This window comes from Vombatus ursinus, unplaced genomic scaffold, assembly GCF_900497805.2.
Source record: "Vombatus ursinus unplaced genomic scaffold, bare-nosed wombat genome assembly UNPS02014775.1, whole genome shotgun sequence".
Classification (NCBI taxonomy): domain Eukaryota; kingdom Metazoa; phylum Chordata; class Mammalia; order Diprotodontia; family Vombatidae; genus Vombatus; species Vombatus ursinus.
Genome location: NW_020954553.1, coordinates 909,106 through 927,610, shown reverse-complemented (window position 1 = coordinate 927,610; position 18,505 = coordinate 909,106). Strand labels below are relative to the sequence as shown.

The 18,505-nt window shown below is 46.7% G+C and overlaps 1 protein-coding gene, 1 long non-coding RNA gene and 3 other non-coding genes across 6 annotated transcripts; 4 read left to right on the top strand and 1 right to left on the bottom strand.

Annotated features, from left to right (window-relative positions):
* Positions 1-3,892: 3,892 nt before the first annotated feature.
* On the bottom strand, positions 3,893-6,662 carry RAB42 (RAB42, member RAS oncogene family). Its single transcript, XM_027864709.1, has 2 exons — positions 6,042-6,662; positions 3,893-4,807 (listed from the first exon to the last, which is right to left on the bottom strand). Exons 1-2 carry the CDS (start codon positions 6,275-6,277, stop codon positions 4,384-4,386), a joined length of 660 nt encoding a protein of 219 aa, XP_027720510.1. The 5' UTR covers positions 6,278-6,662; the 3' UTR covers positions 3,893-4,383.
* Positions 6,663-13,783: 7,121 nt separating this feature from the next.
* On the top strand, positions 13,784-18,446 carry LOC114044846. Of its 2 annotated transcripts, XR_003569306.1 has the most exons (6): positions 13,784-13,798; positions 14,013-14,099; positions 14,923-15,531; positions 17,122-17,189; positions 17,895-17,967; positions 18,250-18,446. It is a non-coding gene; the product is annotated as an uncharacterized LOC114044846 (long non-coding RNA). The 2 variants fall into 2 exon arrangements; XR_003569307.1 differs by lacking the exon at positions 14,013-14,099.
* On the top strand, positions 16,638-16,774 carry LOC114045011. Its single transcript, XR_003569325.1, has one exon. It is a non-coding gene; the product is annotated as a small nucleolar RNA SNORA16B/SNORA16A family (small nucleolar RNA).
* LOC114045012 lies at positions 17,576-17,707 on the top strand. The gene has a single exon (XR_003569326.1). It is a non-coding gene; the product is annotated as a small nucleolar RNA SNORA44 (small nucleolar RNA).
* LOC114045017 lies at positions 18,104-18,177 on the top strand. Its single transcript, XR_003569331.1, has one exon. It is a non-coding gene; the product is annotated as a small nucleolar RNA SNORD99 (small nucleolar RNA).
* Positions 18,447-18,505: the final 59 nt, after the last annotated feature.

Sequence of the window (18,505 nt, the reverse complement as noted above, 5' to 3'; positions counted from 1 at the left end):
GAGAGAGAGAGAGAGAGAGAGAGAGAGAGAGAGAGAGAGAGAGAGAGAGAGATAGAGAGAGAGAGAACATTTATTAAGTACTTACTAGGTGCCCAAGTACAGTGCTAAGTAGTAGAGGTAAAAATACAAGCAAAAAGCTAGTTCCTAGCCTCAAAGATCTTACATTCTGATGGGCAATGAGAACATATAAAGGGGAGCTGGAAAGTTAAGGGAAGGACACCCTTAAGGAGCAAGGCTGCTTGTGACGAAAAGAAGTCTAAGAGTGAGATGATACCCTTTCTGTCTAGTCTCTTAAGCAATGTGAAATTCCCTGGACAAGGTAAATTCCTTGTGAAGCTGTAAATTCTCCTTGTCCAGTGATTGCCCAGCTGATGAAGGAAACAAGTCTCTCCTAAGTCCTTTATAAATATTGTCTCATGTGATCCTCCCACCATCCCCAGGGAGGTAGGTGCTGTTATTATTATTATCCCCATTTCACAGTTGAGGAAACTGAGACAGAAGTGAAGTGACTTGCCCAGAGTCACGCAGCTACTAAGCGTCTGAGGTCAGATTTGAACTCAGGTCTTCCTGAGCCCATATCCAGCTGTATCCACTGCTCCTCCCAGCTGCCAAGTCACTTAACCTGTGGGTGGCCCAGGGAGCTCTCTAAGCCTGGAGGCTGAAAAGGTGAGGTTACTCCTTCAGTGTAAGGTTTCTCTACCCACGGGTAGATATCACAGGCTCAGTCCTGCCTTTCCCCAAAGGCCCCCCCCCCAAAATTGTCTTGCCAAAACCAACTACGTTTTAGAGGAAGGGAGGCGAGGGGAAGGAGAGAGTCGCTGGCTGCTTCCTCCCCAGGAAAGACTTGGGAAACCCGAAACTCTCCCCCTCCCCACCATGTGACTTGGGTGGCTTGGACCCAAATGACTTCCCTGTTTATGTACCCTGACTCGTCTCAGGATGAGTCTGGAGTTCAAACAGCCCGAGGGAGAAGGGGCTGTGGCAGAGGCCACCTTCCTCCTCACCCCGCCTTGAGGACTGCCTGAGCCCTGGCAGGGACCCAGGCCCGAAGAGAAAAGCTAAGCTGTCCTGCGTCCCTCCTGCCCTCCCTCCCTCCCTTCCTCACCACCCCCAATTAAACTAGACTGAGTCAGCCACCAGAGGTTTCCAGCCCTTGTTCATTGACAGGCTCAGACTGGCTAACATAACGTGGCCAATAAAGAGAGGCTCTGAACAGGGATCAAACAGTAACCTGGCCTGATCAGAGACTTTTCTGTAGGCTGAGGGTCATGGGCAGTAAGAGAGAGGTTTCTGCAGACCCTCTGGGGAAGAACTGGAAATTTTTAGAAAAGTGGGGGTGGTGTGTACCCATCATCTGGGAATGACTGAATGAATTAGGGTAGCTGTGTGACCCTGGACAAGTCACTGAACCTGTCCCAGCCTCAGTTTCTTCATCTGTAAGATGGGGATTATAATAGCACCTGCCTCACCGGGTTGTTGGGAAGATCCGATGGGATAGTGTTTGTAAATCACTTTGCAAACTTTAGATGAATGTAATGGACGTAGATGACTGATGGACACTCAGTTAGGCATAGGGGTACGCTCCTGGCAGTTAACCAGGGAAGGATGTCAGGAAAAGGAAAGCAGATGTGTAAGGGGAGGCAGGAAAGGGGGAGCAAGTGTGTTGGGTACTTTACAAAACAATTCAGAGATGTAGGCACAAAACAGGGAACTTAACTTGCAACATTCAAAGATATGGGCACACTTACCAGTTGCGTGACCTCGGGCAAGTCACTTAACCCCATTGCCTAGCCAAAAAAAAAAAAAAAAAAAGAGCGAGACAAAGATATGGGCACAAACCATAGGGGCTAGTCAAGTACACAAAAAATAACAAGGTTTTCTTGTCAACAGATAGACCCCCCCCCCCCCCCCCTTACTGGGCAGATTTAGATTTAGGCAAGGCTCTCATTGTGGCTGAGCAGAAGTCAGTCTCATCACTATGTCTTCACAGAGAGGTGGTGGACCAGGGGTGCAGAATGAGATATACCCAGCTAATATGTTGTCGGGTTTTGCTTGACTGTATTTAAATTACAATGGGGGATGAATTAGTGGGTAGTGACTGAGATATGGGGGAAAAAACCAACAATAAAACATTTTAAAAAATACATTGAATTAAAAGTTCAGAAGGAGGTGCAATTTTATTACTACCTTGTTAAATTTAACGTGCTTTAAAAACAAAACTAAACTATAACAGAAGTTCACATATGATTGTTTTTGTTCTTTGGATGCTGAATGCTTGGAGTTGTTGATAATTATTAAGTTCAGAGGATGCTGAGTGAAGGGAGCAGAACCAGAACATTGTACATAGTAACAGCAACATTGTGAGATGATCAACTTTGATAGACTTAGCTCTTCTCAGCAATGCAGGGATCTAAGACAACTCCAAAAGACTCATGATGGAAAATGCTGTCCACATCCAGAGAAAGAACTATGGAATCTGAATGCAGATCGAAGCATTCTATTTTTTTTCTTTCTTTCTTGTGATTTTTTCCCTTTTGTTCTGATTCTTCTTTCACAACATGACTAATGTGGAAATATGTTTAATATGATTGTACATGTATTACCTATATCAGATTGCTTGCTGTCTTCGGGAAGGGGGAGGGGAGGGAGAAAAAAATTTGAAATTCAAAATCTCATAAAAATCAATGCTTAAAACTAAAAAAACTAAATAAATTTTATTAAAAATTTTTAAGTTCATAATGAAGAAAAAAACTGAAATTTAGACATTCCAGGGACCTGGGGTTTAAAAGGGCTTTTTCCTTTTAAAATCTTTCCCTCACCCAGGTGGGGGCTCCCTAGGGCACTTCTAGCCTTCTGTTTAGTCTCTCCTCAGGCTGGTGTTCCAGTTCCAACTGAGAAGTACTTATTAAGTGCCTACTGTGTTCAAGGCTCTGGGTTGGGCTGTGGAAATATATAGTTGGAGAAAAAAATTCCAGCCCTCAATTCCAACGGGAAGGGTGTACAAGATGTACATAGAGACGCATACCTACAGTCATTTGAGGGGGAGGAGAGCATTAACATCCTTGGAGGGTGACAACGATCAAGAAAGGTACCTGGAGCTGAGCCCTGAAGGATGCTATAGGATCATAATGATTGAAGGGGGACCACAGAGATGGAAACGTTCCATCTGCCAGTGCATTGGTTGGCCATTATGGCTAGAACAGAGTAGGTGAAATGTGCAATGATTAATGCGAAAATATGTTTAATAGGAATGTATATGTATAGCCTATATCAGATTGTGCACCATCTTGAGGAGGGTGGTGGGGAGGAAGGGGGAGAAAAATTTTAAACTCAAAAGCTTATGGAAGTGATTGTTAATAAATCAAAATGAATTAATTTAAAAAAAAATTTTTTTAAATGTGCAACGATGAGTAACGGGTAGCCAGACTCTGGAAGGCTATAAATGCCAAGCTGAGGACTTCCCACCGAGGCAGCAACGTGCTGCAGTGGACAGAGGTCTGGGCCTCAAGTTAGGAAGACCTGACTTCAAATGTGACCTCAGACCCTTATTTACTAGCTGTGTGACTGTGGACAAGTCATTTAACAAGTCTACCTCAGTTTCCTCATCTGTAAAATGAAGATAATAGTAGCACCAGCCTTCCAGGGTTGATGTGAGGATCAAATGAGATAATATTTGTAAGGCCCTTTGTAAACCTTAATTTGTTGTTATTGTCATTCAGTCGTTTCAGTCGCGTCCAACTTTTTGTGACCCCATTTGAGGCAAAGACACTGGAGCGGTTTTCCATTTCCTTCTCCAGCTCATTTGACAGATGAGGAAACTGAGGCAAACAGCCTTAAGTGATGTGCCCAAGGTCACACAGCTACTAAGTGTCTGAGGCCAGATTTTAACTCATCAGGAAGATGAGTCTTCCTGACTCAAGGCCCAGCACTCTATCCATGGTGCCACCTAGCTGACCCTAAATCTTAAATCATTGCATAGAAGTTGGCTATTATCATTTATCTTAGAGGCAACAGGACCTCTCTGTCTTCTGCCACCAAGCAATTCAGTGTAGACCCAAGGTCAACCTGGCCTGCTGGCCTTTTCCCAGAGGAATAACGATGGCATGATTTCTGTGCCCTGAGAAGCAGCTCAACATAGCAGAGAACATTAGACTTCCAAGTCAGGGGATTTAGATTCTAATCTGGTTCAGGCACTGACTAGCTGTGTGACCTTGGGCATGTAACTGGCCCTCTCTGGGCTTTACTATTTTCCTCCGTAAAATGAGGGCACTGCATTAGATAACCCAAGATTCTTTCCAGTGTTGAGTTTCTCTGGGTCCTGGAGATAGGACCTCCCAGCTCAGGTCTGGTTGTCTGTGTCTGTTCTGTCCATCTTGGCCGATGTCAACACTGGCATTGTCGAGATGGCTTTTTTCTCCTCTGGTTTCGGGGAGGCTGAGCTCTGTGAATGACCCTGACTCCCCCCCAGACTCCATCCACTTTGATCGCCCCATTCTGGAGGGCCTGCTGGATGTCGTGGGCAAGGGTCTCGAAGGCCAGAGCCACATTACTGTTGGTCTTGGCTGAGGTCTCCAGGAAAGACGTGCCCAAAACCGCAGCTAAATTTTCTGCTTCCTGGGTTGACACCTGCCGCGCCTGCTGCAGGTCACTCTTGTGGCCAACCAACAGGTACAGAACCTTGTCCGGGACCTGCATGGATGCCACCTGCTGGTACCAGTCTTCTATGTGGTCAAAGGACGTCCTATTGGTCACATCAAAGACCAGCAGAACACCCACCGTATTCCGGTAGAAGGATCGAGTTATGCTCCTGCAAGTTGGGGGGAGGGAAGAGTCAGAGGCAGGTGAGGCCCGGTACCCTGGATCTACTATCAAAGGAGAAAAGAAAACTCCTACGCTAAGGTTTATGTTTCAAGGAGGCAGTCCTCTGAAAGGCCCGCGATGAAAATCTTTTCTCCCTGCTGGCATTGTGAGACCTGGACTTCCAAGGATCTAGCTAACAGATGCAGAGGCCTCCCCAAAATACACCGACCCCCAGCTCCTCCCAAACTGGGCCCCTTTGCCTACAGTCTCTAGTCACCCCCTCATCTTTCACAGCTCCCCTAAACCCACACCCATACATTCGGCTCATCTGCAAAGGAGCCGCAGCGATGATTCTCGGTGATCACCTCTAAGCGTAACGCGATCATAAGCGCCCAGACACAATTGAAAAGGATTGCAGAGGTCACCAAGGGACAGGATCGCTGGTGAAAACCTCCAAGGCGTCTTGCCCAATCCCCATTCTACAGATGAGGAGATTGAAAGGGAAGTGGTTTGCCCGAGGTCACACTGCTAATAGGCCCAAGAGACAGAACTGGAATCCAGGAACTCTGGCCGCAGATCCACGGCTGTTTCCCCTGTTTGCATGACCTTCTTCATAGGGTTGTAAGGTAAAATGAAAGCAGAGATTTTTTTTTGTCTTGTTTTTATATCTATATTACCAGCACCTAACACAGGGCAGGGAACATAGTGGGCACTTAATAAATGCCTATTGGTCTGTGAACAGGCATTTAAGGACCTAAAACACTATAGAAAAGCTTGATCATTCTTAATTTGGTCTCAAGTTACCTGGGCTTCACTTTTCTCATCTGTAAAATGGGGAGAGAGGACGTCTGAGGTCACATCCAGCTCTCTATCTAGAATCCACTCCCATCTCACCGCTCAGCGGCCACTTCCAACTTCCAGACCTCCCGTCATAGAGTTGGAGAAACAGAGGCTCAAGGCAGCTTGCCCAAGGACACATGGAAAAGCAGCGGCAGAATTCGAACTTCCCATTACCATTCCGACTGCTTTAGCAGCAAATGTCCTGGGTTAGAATGCAGCTCTGCCCCTCATTATCAGTGTGCCCTTAGACAAAAGTCACTTTCCCTCTCTGACACTTAAGATTTCCTAGCTGCAAAATGAGGGGCTTGGGGTAGGTGGTCCTTAGGGTCCCTTCCCACTCCAGTAGCGGCCCCCAACCCCGCCCTCACTCTATTCTCCAGCCCGTCTTTGCTCCCTCAGACCTGTAGCGTTCGGCGCCTGCCGTGTCCCACAGCTGCAGCTTGACCCTCGGACCCGAGGCCAGCTCCAGCATGCGGCAGTAGAACTCGACGCCCACGGTGGAGCTGGGGGGCTGATCATCCCAAAAGTCTCCCTCTGTGTAGCGAAGCAGCAGCGAAGTCTTGCCCACATCTGCGTCCCCAAGCAGCAAGATGCGGAACTGGAGCTGGCTGGACGCGAGCTGGTATTCCCCGGCCATCGGCAATCAGAGCAGTGCGGTGCTGCACTGCCAACGGGGCGGGCCGGAGGGGAGCCGCTGAGCCAGGGACCGACGGGGCGGGCCGGAGCGGAGAATCCTAAAGGCAGGGTGCTGGAGGAACCAGGGACCGACGGGGCGGGCCGGAGCGGAGCCTCCTGAAGGTGGGGTGCTGGAGGAACCTGGAGCTGCGAACGGAGCTGACCAGCGGTGGACGGGGCGGACCGGAGCAGAGCCTCAGAGGGTGGCTTCGGGAGGAACCCACGATAAGGGGGAGGAGGGTCGAGAGGAGCAGCTGAAGCCTGGCTGCCTGAGCCACCCGGGGCGAACCGAGGACAGCGAAGGGCGAGGGAAACCTCCCGGGGCAGCTGGAGTCAAGTGAGAGCTGAAGCTGAGACCCTCGAGTTTATGAGACCTCGGCCCCGCCCCAAGGCCCTCCCTCACCCCGGCCAGGCGTCCTCTCCTGCTCTCCTCCTCCCGGGTAATATTTCCCTGAGGGTTCTTGGAGATCGTACAATCCAACACAGTCATTTCACAGGTAGAGAATGAATCAACCAGTCAATCAACACGCATTTTATTAGGGTTCCCGGGCGATACAAACACCAAAATGACACAGTCCCTCCTCTCAGGAAAGCATCAGATGACCTCTGAGGTCCTTTCCAGATCTGTGAATGGAGGACCTTCTGACTAAGAGTGACCCGGGCTCCACCAGCCCAGGGGATACAAAGGACAAAATTGAACTATACCCCAGCCTCTAAGAGCTTAAAGAGGAAGGCAACATTTCTTAAATATTTACAAAATCCCTGTAAAATAGAAACCCGACTGATGTACAAACCTCTGCTGGCTGGACCACCCGCAGGAGGGGGAAACAACTCAAAACCTTCTGGTTTTTTCTGCCTTTCCCAGTCCCCCTTAGCGCTTGTGCCCGCCCTCTGTTAATTATCTCCAGTTGAGCCTGTATCTTATTTGTACAGAGCTATTTGCTTGTTGTCTCCCTCGTAGATTGTAAGCACCTTGAGAGGAGGGATTGACTTTTGCCTTTCTTTGTACCCCCAGTGCTTAGAATAGTGCCAGGCACATAGTAGGTGCTTAATAAATGCTTGTTGACTATTAGCTGCCAGGCATACCCAAGGTAATCCACCATGACCTAAGTGAAGGCCCTGGGGGTCCCTACCCTCAGTTGCTTCTTTTCAAAGCATTTAAAAACATTCTTCATGACCCTTTATTCTTTTCTTTTTCTGCAAGACTACCCCTTCCCTACCTCCCACCTCCCTTCTCTTCCTCACTCCATCTGGGAAAAAAAGAAAAACCAGATATTTGTAACAAATATGCATAATAACGAAAAACAGATTCCTACATTAGCCATGTCCAGAAATACATGTTTTATTCTACATTTGGAGTCCTTCACCCCTCTGTCAGGAAGTGGCTAGCGTGTTTCGTCGCTGGTCCTCTGAGATTGTGGCTGGTCAACTTTCTTAAATCTTTCAAAGTTGCCTTTCTTTACAATGTTATTATTAATGAATAAATATTCTTCTGGCTCTGCTCACTTCACTGTGAACAAATTAAAACTATTCCCTTCATCATTTTGATGGTATGCTTGGGTGCTTGTACTCAGACCCCAATTCCAAGACCATATTTCTCCCTAGCCTCAAAACACTGTTCCTGACAGTTTTCACCCCAGGACAAAGACCCCATCTCTGGCAATAACTCATGAGTGGGCCCTAGTGAGTTAAACTATCCCACTCTCTCTCCCTGTTACAAGAACAAGCTGACTTCTGTAGAATTTCCCTTGTGCTATCTTGTATCAACAAAGTTATCATGCACTGATTCCCACAGTTATTACATGCAATCCAGAGGTCAAGTTAAAGACATCGACTCCTGAAGCTATCTTGTTACAGACATAACAGGCCAAAAATACACCCCTTAGGAACCCTCTCACCCCTACCCCAGTTTCTAGTAGTAAATAATGCCTATGACCAAGGTTGTTTGTTATCATCTAATTAGCATACTTGGTACACAATCCACTACTTTTCCTATATAAGCTTTAGCATCATTCTTGTTAGGTGGCAGAGTTCCCTAGGAAGCTCTGCCCACCATTGCAAGTTCCCTAAGGAGCTCTGCCCACCATTGTAAGTTCCTTAAGGAGCTCTGCCCACCATGGCAGAATTCTTTAAGGGCTCTGCCTGCTGTATTATCTGTATACTAAACTTTTTGCTACATGACTGGAAGACTGCTTGAGTCCATAGATTCATTCCAGACGACCCTGTCCTGGACTTCAGTCTTTGAGAGGTCCCCGAACCTCCCAAAACTGCAACAATTTCTTATAGTACAATAATACTCCATTACATTCACATATCACAATGCATTCAGCCATTCCCCAATTGATGGGCAGCTCCTTAGTTTACTGTTCTTTGCCATTATAAAAAGAACTGATATAATTACTTTTGTACATTTGGATCCTTTTCCTTTTTTCTTTTATTTCTTTGAGGTAAAGGCCTAGTAGTGATACTGCTGGGTAAAAGAGTTTACACAGTTGAGTGACCATAGAGGCATTTCCTAGCTGCTTTCCAGGATGGCTGGACCAGTTCACAGTCACTCCAGCAGTGCGTTAGTGTGCCTGTTTTCCCACAGCCCCTCCAACATCTGTCATTTTCCTTTTTTGTCATCGTTGACAATCTAATAATGTGTGTGTGGAAACCTCAGAATTGTTTTCCTACACTTTTAAGTAATTATTTGTTGAGCTTACATTCCCACAAAACATCCTCACCCATAGCAGAAACCTAGCACGCAAGTCATTAATGTGTCTTGAATGATTGAGTGAATTAGATATTAAGTTTGTTTCTTCACATTTGACATTTAAGGAGCCTCATGGCTTGAACTGAGTGGGGATGGGGTGAGGAGAAGTAATATTTATAATAAACACAGAGAGATGCTTGCAGGGAAGATGCTGAAAGAAAGTTTGGATCTAATGTTCCCCCTTAAATCCTTCTAGCTATCATGTTAGACCTAGAAAGGATCTGAGAAATCAATCAATGATTATTTTAGATTATACAACACTGGTTTTCTTGCTGTTCCTCACTTTCCACTCCATCTCCTGACCTGATGCCTTTTCTCTGCTTGTCTCCCATGCCAGGAGTGGTCTCCCTCCTCTGCCTCCTGGCTGCCCTGGCTTCCTTCATGACTCAGCTCAAATCCTACCTTCTGCTGGAGGTCTTTCCACCTTCTTCTTAATGTTATCGTCCTCCTTTTGAGATAACTTTCCATTTACATTATATATGTTGTGTGTATATCTATATATCATGTGTGTTCATAATTGTTTGTATATTTCTTTCTTCATTAAGAAGTGAGCTCTTTGGGGCCAGGAACAGTTTTCTGCTATTTATTGAATCCCCATTACCTAGCACAATGCCGACACACAGTAGTGATGAGGATGGGATCTAGACCCCAGAAAGGAAAAACCCTGGACTTTCCCACATGGCCAAATCTCTGGTGTTCACCTGAGGCTATAATCCCATCAACTGGCCTTTCATTGTGGCTACACTCAATCTCCCCTCCCTTGTTTTACCTCCCTATGGCCCCTGGCCATTTCCCACACTTAATCCTAGCTAGGCTCCATTGTCCAGGTCCCAGGAGTTCTATTCACCCCAGTTTACTGGCCACTCCCATCCAGATCCTCCTTAGGCCCCTCCTGCCATTACCCCAAACTACTTGGCCACTCCTAGATCCCTCCCACAGGCTTTCTGTGTATCAGGTCCATCTTGTCTCTATTCAGATGCTGGGATTCTTATAATCTAACCACTGCTTAGATTCTTAAAATCTAGCCAACAGCTTACTAATGTTCAGACTCCTTAAGAGTCTGCCCAATATGATGGATGTTCTAATAAACCTTGTCTGTGGCTGAAAGAAGGCTTGGGTCGAATTCTTTCAGGCAGGACTCACATGTGGTGATTTTGGGGTCCCAGCATCAGTTTGACTGGATCTAAGCTAGGAGTACAAAGAATGTCCAAGGAGGCTGGAAAGGGAGGTTAAGCCCCAGGGATTTAGGGCTGTAAAAGCTATCAGAGGAGTTTCTATTTGCCCCTAAAGACAATAGGAAAATACTGAAGCTGGCTGAGTAGGGGAGTCACGTGGTCCCAGAGGCATTGAGTCAATAAGCATTTATTAAGCGCCTACTCCCCCAGATATGGTGCTTGGTGCTGGGGATACATATACGAAAAAAAATAGTCCCTGCCCTCAAGAAGCCTTAAGATGTGGAGGAGACAAAAATACAATAGGAAGCTGAAAAGCAGGGAGTAGGGAGCGGCAGAAGGTACCCCACCCAAGGGCTTGGTGGAGAAGTCACTCTGAGAAGCCCCGGAGTGGCGCAGTTGGGTGAGAAGTGAGATAGCAGAGCTGGGCTCTCCTGAAAGGAAGGTTTAGAGTTCCTGGCTCTATCCTCCAATCAAAGAGGCCGAGGATGGTGGTAAGGTAGAGTACTCTGACTGATGAGAATTTACAAGATAAAGAAATTATCCCAATAATGAGCTTCCTGGGGCATAGTGGAGAAAGTCCAGCAGAGAAAATTGTTTGGGAAGATTACTCCAGCCTCAGAGTAGGGGATGGCCTGAAGGAAGAGAGGCTGGAGGCAGGGAGACCAATTAGTCTGCCTCGGGGTATGTACCCTGTTATTTGCAAGCTGCCTCCCCTATTAGAATTTGAGTTCCCTGAGGGCAGAGATAAATTTTACCTTTCTTTGTATTACCTGGGTGTGTTGCAGGTGGTAAGTGCTTAATAAATGCTCGTTGAAAAATAACCAACCTGGGGAATGGCTGAACAAGTTGTGGCACGTGAATGTAATGAAATACTGTTGTGCTATAAAAAATGATGAGCAGGCAGACTTCAGAAAAACGTGGAAAGACTTGTATGGACTGATGCTGAGTGAAGTGAGCAGAACTAGGAGAACATTGTACACAGTAACAGCCACGATGTGCGATGACTAATAGTGAAAGACTTAACCCTTGCAGCAATGCAAAGATCTAAGACATCTCCAAAGATCTCAGAATGGAAAATGCTATCCACATCCAGAGAAAGAACTATGGAGTTTGAATGCAGATCGAAGCATACTGTTGCTGTGTACAATGTTCTCCTGGTTCTGCCCACTTCTCTCAGCATCAGTCCATACAAGTCTTTCCAGGTTTTTCTGAAGTCTGTCTGCTCATCATTTCTTATAGCACAATCAGACAATAGTTCTTAAACAGGTTGTTAAAATTTAGCTTTTGGGGCAGCTAGATGGCACAGTGAATAGAGCACCGGCTCTGGATTTAGGAGGACCTGAGTTCAAATCCGGTCTCAGAAACATAACACTTACTAGCTGTGTGACCCTGGGTAAGTCACTTAACCCCATTGCCTAGCGCCCCCCCCCAAAAATTTTTTTTGACTTTTCAGGAGGGAGAATCCTCTCTTTCATTAAAAATTCATCCCATTCCCCCCCCCCCCCCCATAGGGTCATTACTCAATTTTGCTGGGTAACTTATTCTTGGCTGTAAGCCTATGTCCTCTGCCTTTCCCTACTTTTTTATAGTGGTAACTGTATATGTGATCATATGTGATCCTGACTGGGGCTCCTTGATACTTAATTCTTTCTTTCTGGCTGCTTGCAGTATTTTTTCTTTGATATGGAAGCTCTGGATTTTGACTATGATGTTCCTGGGAGTTTTCATTTTGGGGTTTCTTACAGAAAGTGACTGATGGATTCCTTTTATTTCCACTCTACCCTCTTGTTCTAAAAGATTTGGGCAGTTTCCTTTTAAGATTTCTTGAAAACTGCTGGGAATACTGGAAAACAGTATGGCAGAAACTAGGTGTAGACCAACATCTCACATCATATGCCAAGATAAGGTCAAAATGGGCACATGATTTACAAATAAAGGGTGATACCATAAGCGAATTAGGAGAGCATGGAATAGTGTATCTGTCAGATCAATAGATGAGGGAAGAATTTAGGACCAAACAAGACAGAGTATTGCAAAATGCAAATAGATAATTTTGATCATATAAAATTAAAGACTTTTTGCAAATAAAACCAGTGCAAACAAATTAAAAGGAAAGCAGAAAACTGTGGGAAAAATTTTTGCAACAAGTATCTCTGATAAAGGCCACATTTCTCAACCATATAGAGAACTGAGTCAAATTCATAAAAATACAAGTCATTCTCCAGTTGATATGGTCAAAGGATATGAACAGGCAGTTTTCAAAGAAGTCAAAGGTAACTATAGTCGTGAAAAAATGCTCTAAATCATTATTGATTAGAGAAATGCAAATTAAAACAACTCTGAGGTATCCCTTCACACCTATCAGATTGGCTAATATGACAAAAAAGGAAAATGATAAATGTTGAAGGGGATGTGGGAAAACTGGGCCACTAATGCACAGTTGGTGGAGTTGTAAACTGATACAACTTCTGGAGAGAAATTTGGAACTCTGCTCAAAGGGCTAAAAAACTGTGATACCCTTTGATCCTACTGCCACTGCTAAGTCTGTATCTCAAAGAGATAAAAAAAAGGGAGGGGGGAAGGACCTGTATGTACAAAAATATTTATAGCAGCTTTTTTTGTGTGGTGGCTAAGAATTGGAAATTGAGGGCATGCCCATCAATTGGGGAATGGCTGAACAAGCTGTGCTATCAGATTGTGATGGAATATTATTGTGATATAAGGAATGACAAGCAGGATAATTTCAGAACTGTCTGGAAAGATTTATATGAACTGATGGAAAATGAAGTGAGCAGAACCAAGAGAATGTACACAGTAACAGCAATACTGTACAATGAAGAATTGCATATGACTTAGCTATTCTCAGCAATACAATGATCCAAGACAATCCCAAAGGACTCATGGTGTCATACTAACTGCCTCCAGATAAAGAACTGATATTGTCTGAATGCAGGCTGAAGCATATTATTTTTCACTTTTCTTTTTTTCTTTTTCCCTCTTTCTTTCACTTTTTTTTTTTTTTGGAGTCTTCTTGCACAAAATGACCAATAAGGAAATGTTTTACACGATTGTACTTGTATAATCTATATTGGACTGCTTATTGTCTCAGGGAGGGGGGAGGGGAGAGAGGGATAGAATTTGGAACTGCTTTGTTCCTGGGGTCCAAGTCACCAGGAAGTTGCTTGTATCTGAACTTGCTCCCCACTTATCCAGTAGAGTCAACCTAGGGCCTGGGACCACGTCTCCCCCCAGAAGAAGAGGTTTAAGTCCCCTCGTCAGTCCACCCTGGATCTGTGGCCCAGAAATAGCTAATGGTCGACAAAGCTGTCAGTTGGTGGCAATTTGCGGTGCCCCAGTACACAGGTCTCAGGGTACCCCAGTATGGGTCTAACACCTTCCCTTTCCCTGGTGCCCAGCTTGTCCCAGCATATGAAGTCCTCTAGGCTAGATCACATCACTAGCGTTTGCACACCTCCCTATCTGGCCACTAGGGGGCACAGTGTACAGCGCACAGGGCTCGGAATCAGGAAGATGATCTTCCTGTGGGACCTAGGTAAGTCACTTAACCCAGCTTTTTAGAGGTTTTTTTGTTTGTTTTTGTTTTTGTTTTCTTTGTTTGTTTGTTTTGGTGGTGAAATTAGGTTTCCCCAGGGTGATGGTGGATTGAATGAATGAATAAAAAAGCATTACTCAATTACCACGTGTCAGGCAGCTTGCTAAACTTTGGTAATAGAAAAAGCAAAAGTAAAGACCATTTCTGCCCACAGGCAGCTTACATGCTAATAGGGGAATGCTCCGCATATTTGGGAGTGGTGGCCAAGGATCTCTGTTTCATCCTGGGAATCACCGGGATGGTGAGTGGAGCCTTACAGGGACTGACAGACTTGGGGCAGGGGTGGGGGTTGAGTTGGTTATTGTTCCCAGATCTAGAAGTGGAAATCAGAGTTGGGGTGGAGAATATGGGCGCCTGGAAGACTAGGGAGGTGATAAATGGAGGAACAGCAAGGTGGGGGGTCTAGATTAAGTCAAATCAATGAACATTTATTAAGCGCTTATTAAGTTCCAGGGATACAAAGAAAAGCAAAAATAGTTCCTGCCCTCAAGGAGCTTATGCTTTATTGGGGTAGACGTCATGAAAGTAACATACAAGATTACACAGAGTTAATCACCGAGGTGATGTCCTAGGGAAGCCTGTGAGCTGTGGGGGTGGGGGGATGGGCTGGGGAAGGGGAGGACGTCAGGAAAGGCTTCTTACAGAAGATGAGATTTGAAGGAAGCCAGGAGGCAGAGAGACTAGTGCAAAGGCAGAGTCGGGGAGATGAGTGTTTCTTTCAGGAACAGCAAAGAATCTGGTTGCAAAGGGTGACTTGAGTGGAGTTCGGAGTCGGGATGGAGTTTTTCAGGCTCTGGAGAGAAGGATAGTATGCTAGGTGATGGGACAAGGGGAGGAATATAGTGGGAGGCAGGCAAGACTGAATGTTCCCTGCAGCACAGTAATAGGCGGGGGGGGGGGGGGGGGGTGTAAGACGCATACCTTAAAAATGTCAGAGCGATGTTTTAGCAAAGGTAGGCAGCCTGGGTCTACAAACCCCCCACAACATCCAGTGACACACATAGCGATTTAAGATTTTAAAAACATTTGACATGGATTATTTCAATATTATCCTCACTTTACAGATGAAGAAACTGAGGATCAAAGAGCTGAAGCGACTTGTCTAGGGTGGCACAGAACCTTAAGGTTTGAAATGGGGCTTGAAATAGACAAAAGCGCAAGTTCAACGCGTGCCAAAAGTGCTGTACCCAGAAGTCCCGGAAGTTACATCACGCGTATGCGCAGTGGATCAGAACTACAATTCCCAGGAGCTCTGAGGCGTCGCGTGCCCTGACAACAGCCAATCATCAAGCGGCACAGGACGACATGAGGGGGGGCGGGGCCTGTGGGTATATAAAGGATTTCCCGAGAGGTGTTTGTCCTTTCGCTACACGATGCCAGGTGGTGCCTTTGTGTCCATCATCCAGTTTCTGCACCCTGACAGAGGAACCTTCCGGCCTGATGGCCTGGCTAGGGCTCCTCCAGGTGCCGGATGGAAAATGGTTGGCTAGAAGAGTCGCCTCCCTGGTTGCGGAGAGCGTGGCCGAGGCCTGCGCGGGGGTGATGCACACTGGGCATGCGCGATGAGGGAGCAGCCGGGCGCCGCCGAAACGTTTTCCGTACGTGCACACGCACGTGACCCGGACTCTGTGTCCCGGCCGAACGGGGAGGGGGCTTCCTTCGGGCCTGGAGAAGTGAGTAGGCCTCTGCCGCAGGACGGGCGAGGGTTAGACTGAGCCGCGGCTGCGGCTGCGACTGCTCCGCCTGGGCGCCGCCGGTGGGGCTTGGAGCAGGGAGGGGCCTCTTCATAGAGTGGAAGGAGCCTTGGATTTGGAGTCTGGGTCCGGGTTCAAGTCTTGTCTCTGCGCATCGCCCGCGTGTGACCTTGGGCAAGTTTACTAAACCTCTAGGGGCCTCAGTTCCTTCTCCCGTAAAATGAAGCGGTTGGATCAGCTAACTTGTGGTCCCTTCCAGCTCTGAACGCTTTGAAAAAGGAAGGTCAGGTTTGGGGTCCCCTCCCCTAACAGAGTCATGGCTGACCAAAGGCAAATCGCGTTCTGCTGGGCCTCGAGACACATTTGTGAAGTGATTCGAGCTCTAAGGTGCCTTGAGTTCAGTAAACGTTTGGGAAGCGCCTACTATGTGCCGGGCACTGTGCTGAGCTTCCAGCTTTAAAGCCATGGGACCATCGATGACAAAGGGGAGCGGGAAGGAGCCTTTACGTGTCATTTTTGGGGTCTCCTCATCCCCCCAATTTCAGCATAATTCTGAGCTCTAGAGAAGGAAAGGGATCTTAGCCCATCTCTCTCCTCCCAGGCTCCTGGTGTCTGGGCCAGGGAGCTTCATTTCTGGTCCTCCTTTGGCTTGGTGGGGGGAGGGGAGAGGAGGACTGCCCAGGCCAGGTCTGGGCCTCCTAGCAAGATGAGGTCCAGAGCTGGGTTCTCATTCCTGCCTCTGTAAAATTAGGTCACACTATGACTTCTCAGGACCTTGCCAGCACTGCTTCTTAGCATCCTGATTGGAGAAGGGAACAGTGAGAGGGGGTGCCCTTGAACCCAGGCCTCTTTGGGGTAGCTAACTAGGGCTGATAGGGGTGCCATCACCCCAGGAAACTTGTATACCTATTAGCAGATGCTGTAGAAATGGGGCTGTAGAAAGAGGGGGAAGGCCAGCCTGAGGAACCCTTACCACCAAAGGGCTTTTGTTGGAAGGGGATTCAGCCTCTGCTGATCCACTGTCCTGTGGCCGTGAGAGTGCCCGCTGGTCTGAGGCCAGACCTCCCCCTCCTGCCTCTGCAGCTGCAGGCCCTTATCGAAGCTGCTGCAGTTCTTCCTATAGCTGTTGCAGTCAAAAAGGAGCCCAGAGTGACAGTTTCCCGACGGTCGTTGTTCTATTTATCTCTGTGGTAGAATAACAACATTATGGGAAAAGACAGAAGCTGCCTGTGCTACCTGAACTCACCCGTTGGTTCAGGGGTATATTGTCCATCCTGACAGAGTAGCAGCTTTGGTGCAGATGAGGTTAGCTTTAACAAGGTCTTGGAGGGTGGAAAGCATTTTGTGTACATTGTTTTCTCTGAAGATGACAGCAGTGAACTGTGAAATGCCTGCTTCAGGCATATTAGCCCTATCTTCCATATCAGGAAACAGAAGGGGGGCAGGTCAAGTGACTTGACCTTTTGAGTCCAGCTCTTTATCCACAGAGCATAGGGGCTGGTGGTGCTAGTATTGGAAACCCCTGTATTGAATTTATTTTCACTCAGATTGTATTTTCACCTCTTCCAGGAACACTCGGTACTGACCACTAGCTAAAGAAGAGGTGATAATCTGATTGGCCTGTGCTCCCTTAGCAGGTGAGTGGAATGGGTGAGAGGTTAGTTATCAAAGCCTTTTAATTTGTGAGTGGTGGGTAGGGTTCAGAAACCTGACTTACCAGCAAGCATTTGAGACAGGCACTGAAGATAGATTTACTTCACGGAGGAGACCTGCAGTTTGTACCCACAATAAATAGAAGATTATTTGTACAAAACAGACGTGACCTGGACTAGGTCTGGCTCCCTTCTGGGCTAATGAGGACCAGTTACTCATGGTATAGCTCATGTTTCTTCCCCTGAATGTGGTAACGGGCTCCCCAGCAAGTGTGCTGGCACAGTGCACTCATGGATTCCTGTCCATGAACAGATAAAACAAACCTGGCTTAAATGAGCTGGGTTTACCATCTGAATAAAGAATATCTCACCAGCATGTCTCATCAAGGGCTGTGGCTTGAAGTAGCCACAGGGTCTCCAACTGCATGCGAGAACATGCTGGAAAGACTTTGACAGCGCGGGTCACCAAGTACCTGTAGCTGCCACTCAGCTTTCCTATATTCACAAACGCACACAAAGGTACAAATGTGGGGGAACTTAACTGGAAGTCATTCTGTCTCCTGGGGCTGGTTCCACTCACTGCAGTGGCTTTGGTTCTCTTGCTGTCTGGGCTTGAAAGGTTCAAGGATCAAGTCTGGTGCTTTAAGTTTGGGTTTAGAGCATTCAGGTTATCGTTTTTTTAAACCTTAGTGCCGAGAAGCAAGTCATGAGCGCATCTGGCCAAGGATACCTGCTTGCTTTCTGCTGGATCAGGTTTGATCAGGTGAGTCCCAAGTCACTGGGGAGCCAGTTGTCTGCTGAGGCTTCGTCCTAATGTGATCCCCCAGCGCATGGCCTCTGTCATGATGTGGGGTCAGCCTGCAGGTCCCTTGGATTCTGCCAAAGTTGGTCGCCCTGTGACTGGTCAAGGATGAATCTCAATCTGGTAGACATGACTTGGATGACACTTGCGGATATGGGACTGAGACCAGGCGCAAGCACCATTACCCACGAGGCTGGGTCCAGTTCAGAGCTTACTGATTGTTTATCCTTTTTTCCCCCACAGAAGCCTGCCTGCTTGACCTTTACAACGAGATGGTGATGGTGTATGATTCATGTTTCTTTTTGATAAAATGTGTGCTGACTTCTTTCAGGAAAGGCTGAATCTTGTATGTAAATTCATACTGGTTTTTCTGTTACATGAAGGGACACACTGGGAGAAGCCCAATAATTTTTTTATCAATAAACAATAGAAAAACTGAATATCTGTGTGATTAGTTTTTGTCTGAAAACTTTTGGAAACTGAAGTATTTCAGTGAAGC

Excerpts from the sequence above, each read along its gene's own strand:
- RAB42 (XM_027864709.1), bottom strand. The coding sequence starts at position 6,277 with ATGGCCGGGGAATACCAGCTCGCGTCCAGCCAGCTCCAGTTCCGCATC. Across the intron at positions 4,808-6,041 it reads GCAGGCGCCGAACGCTACAG|GAGCATAACTCGATCCTTCT; the intron begins GTCTGAGGGAGC and ends CCCAACTTGCAG.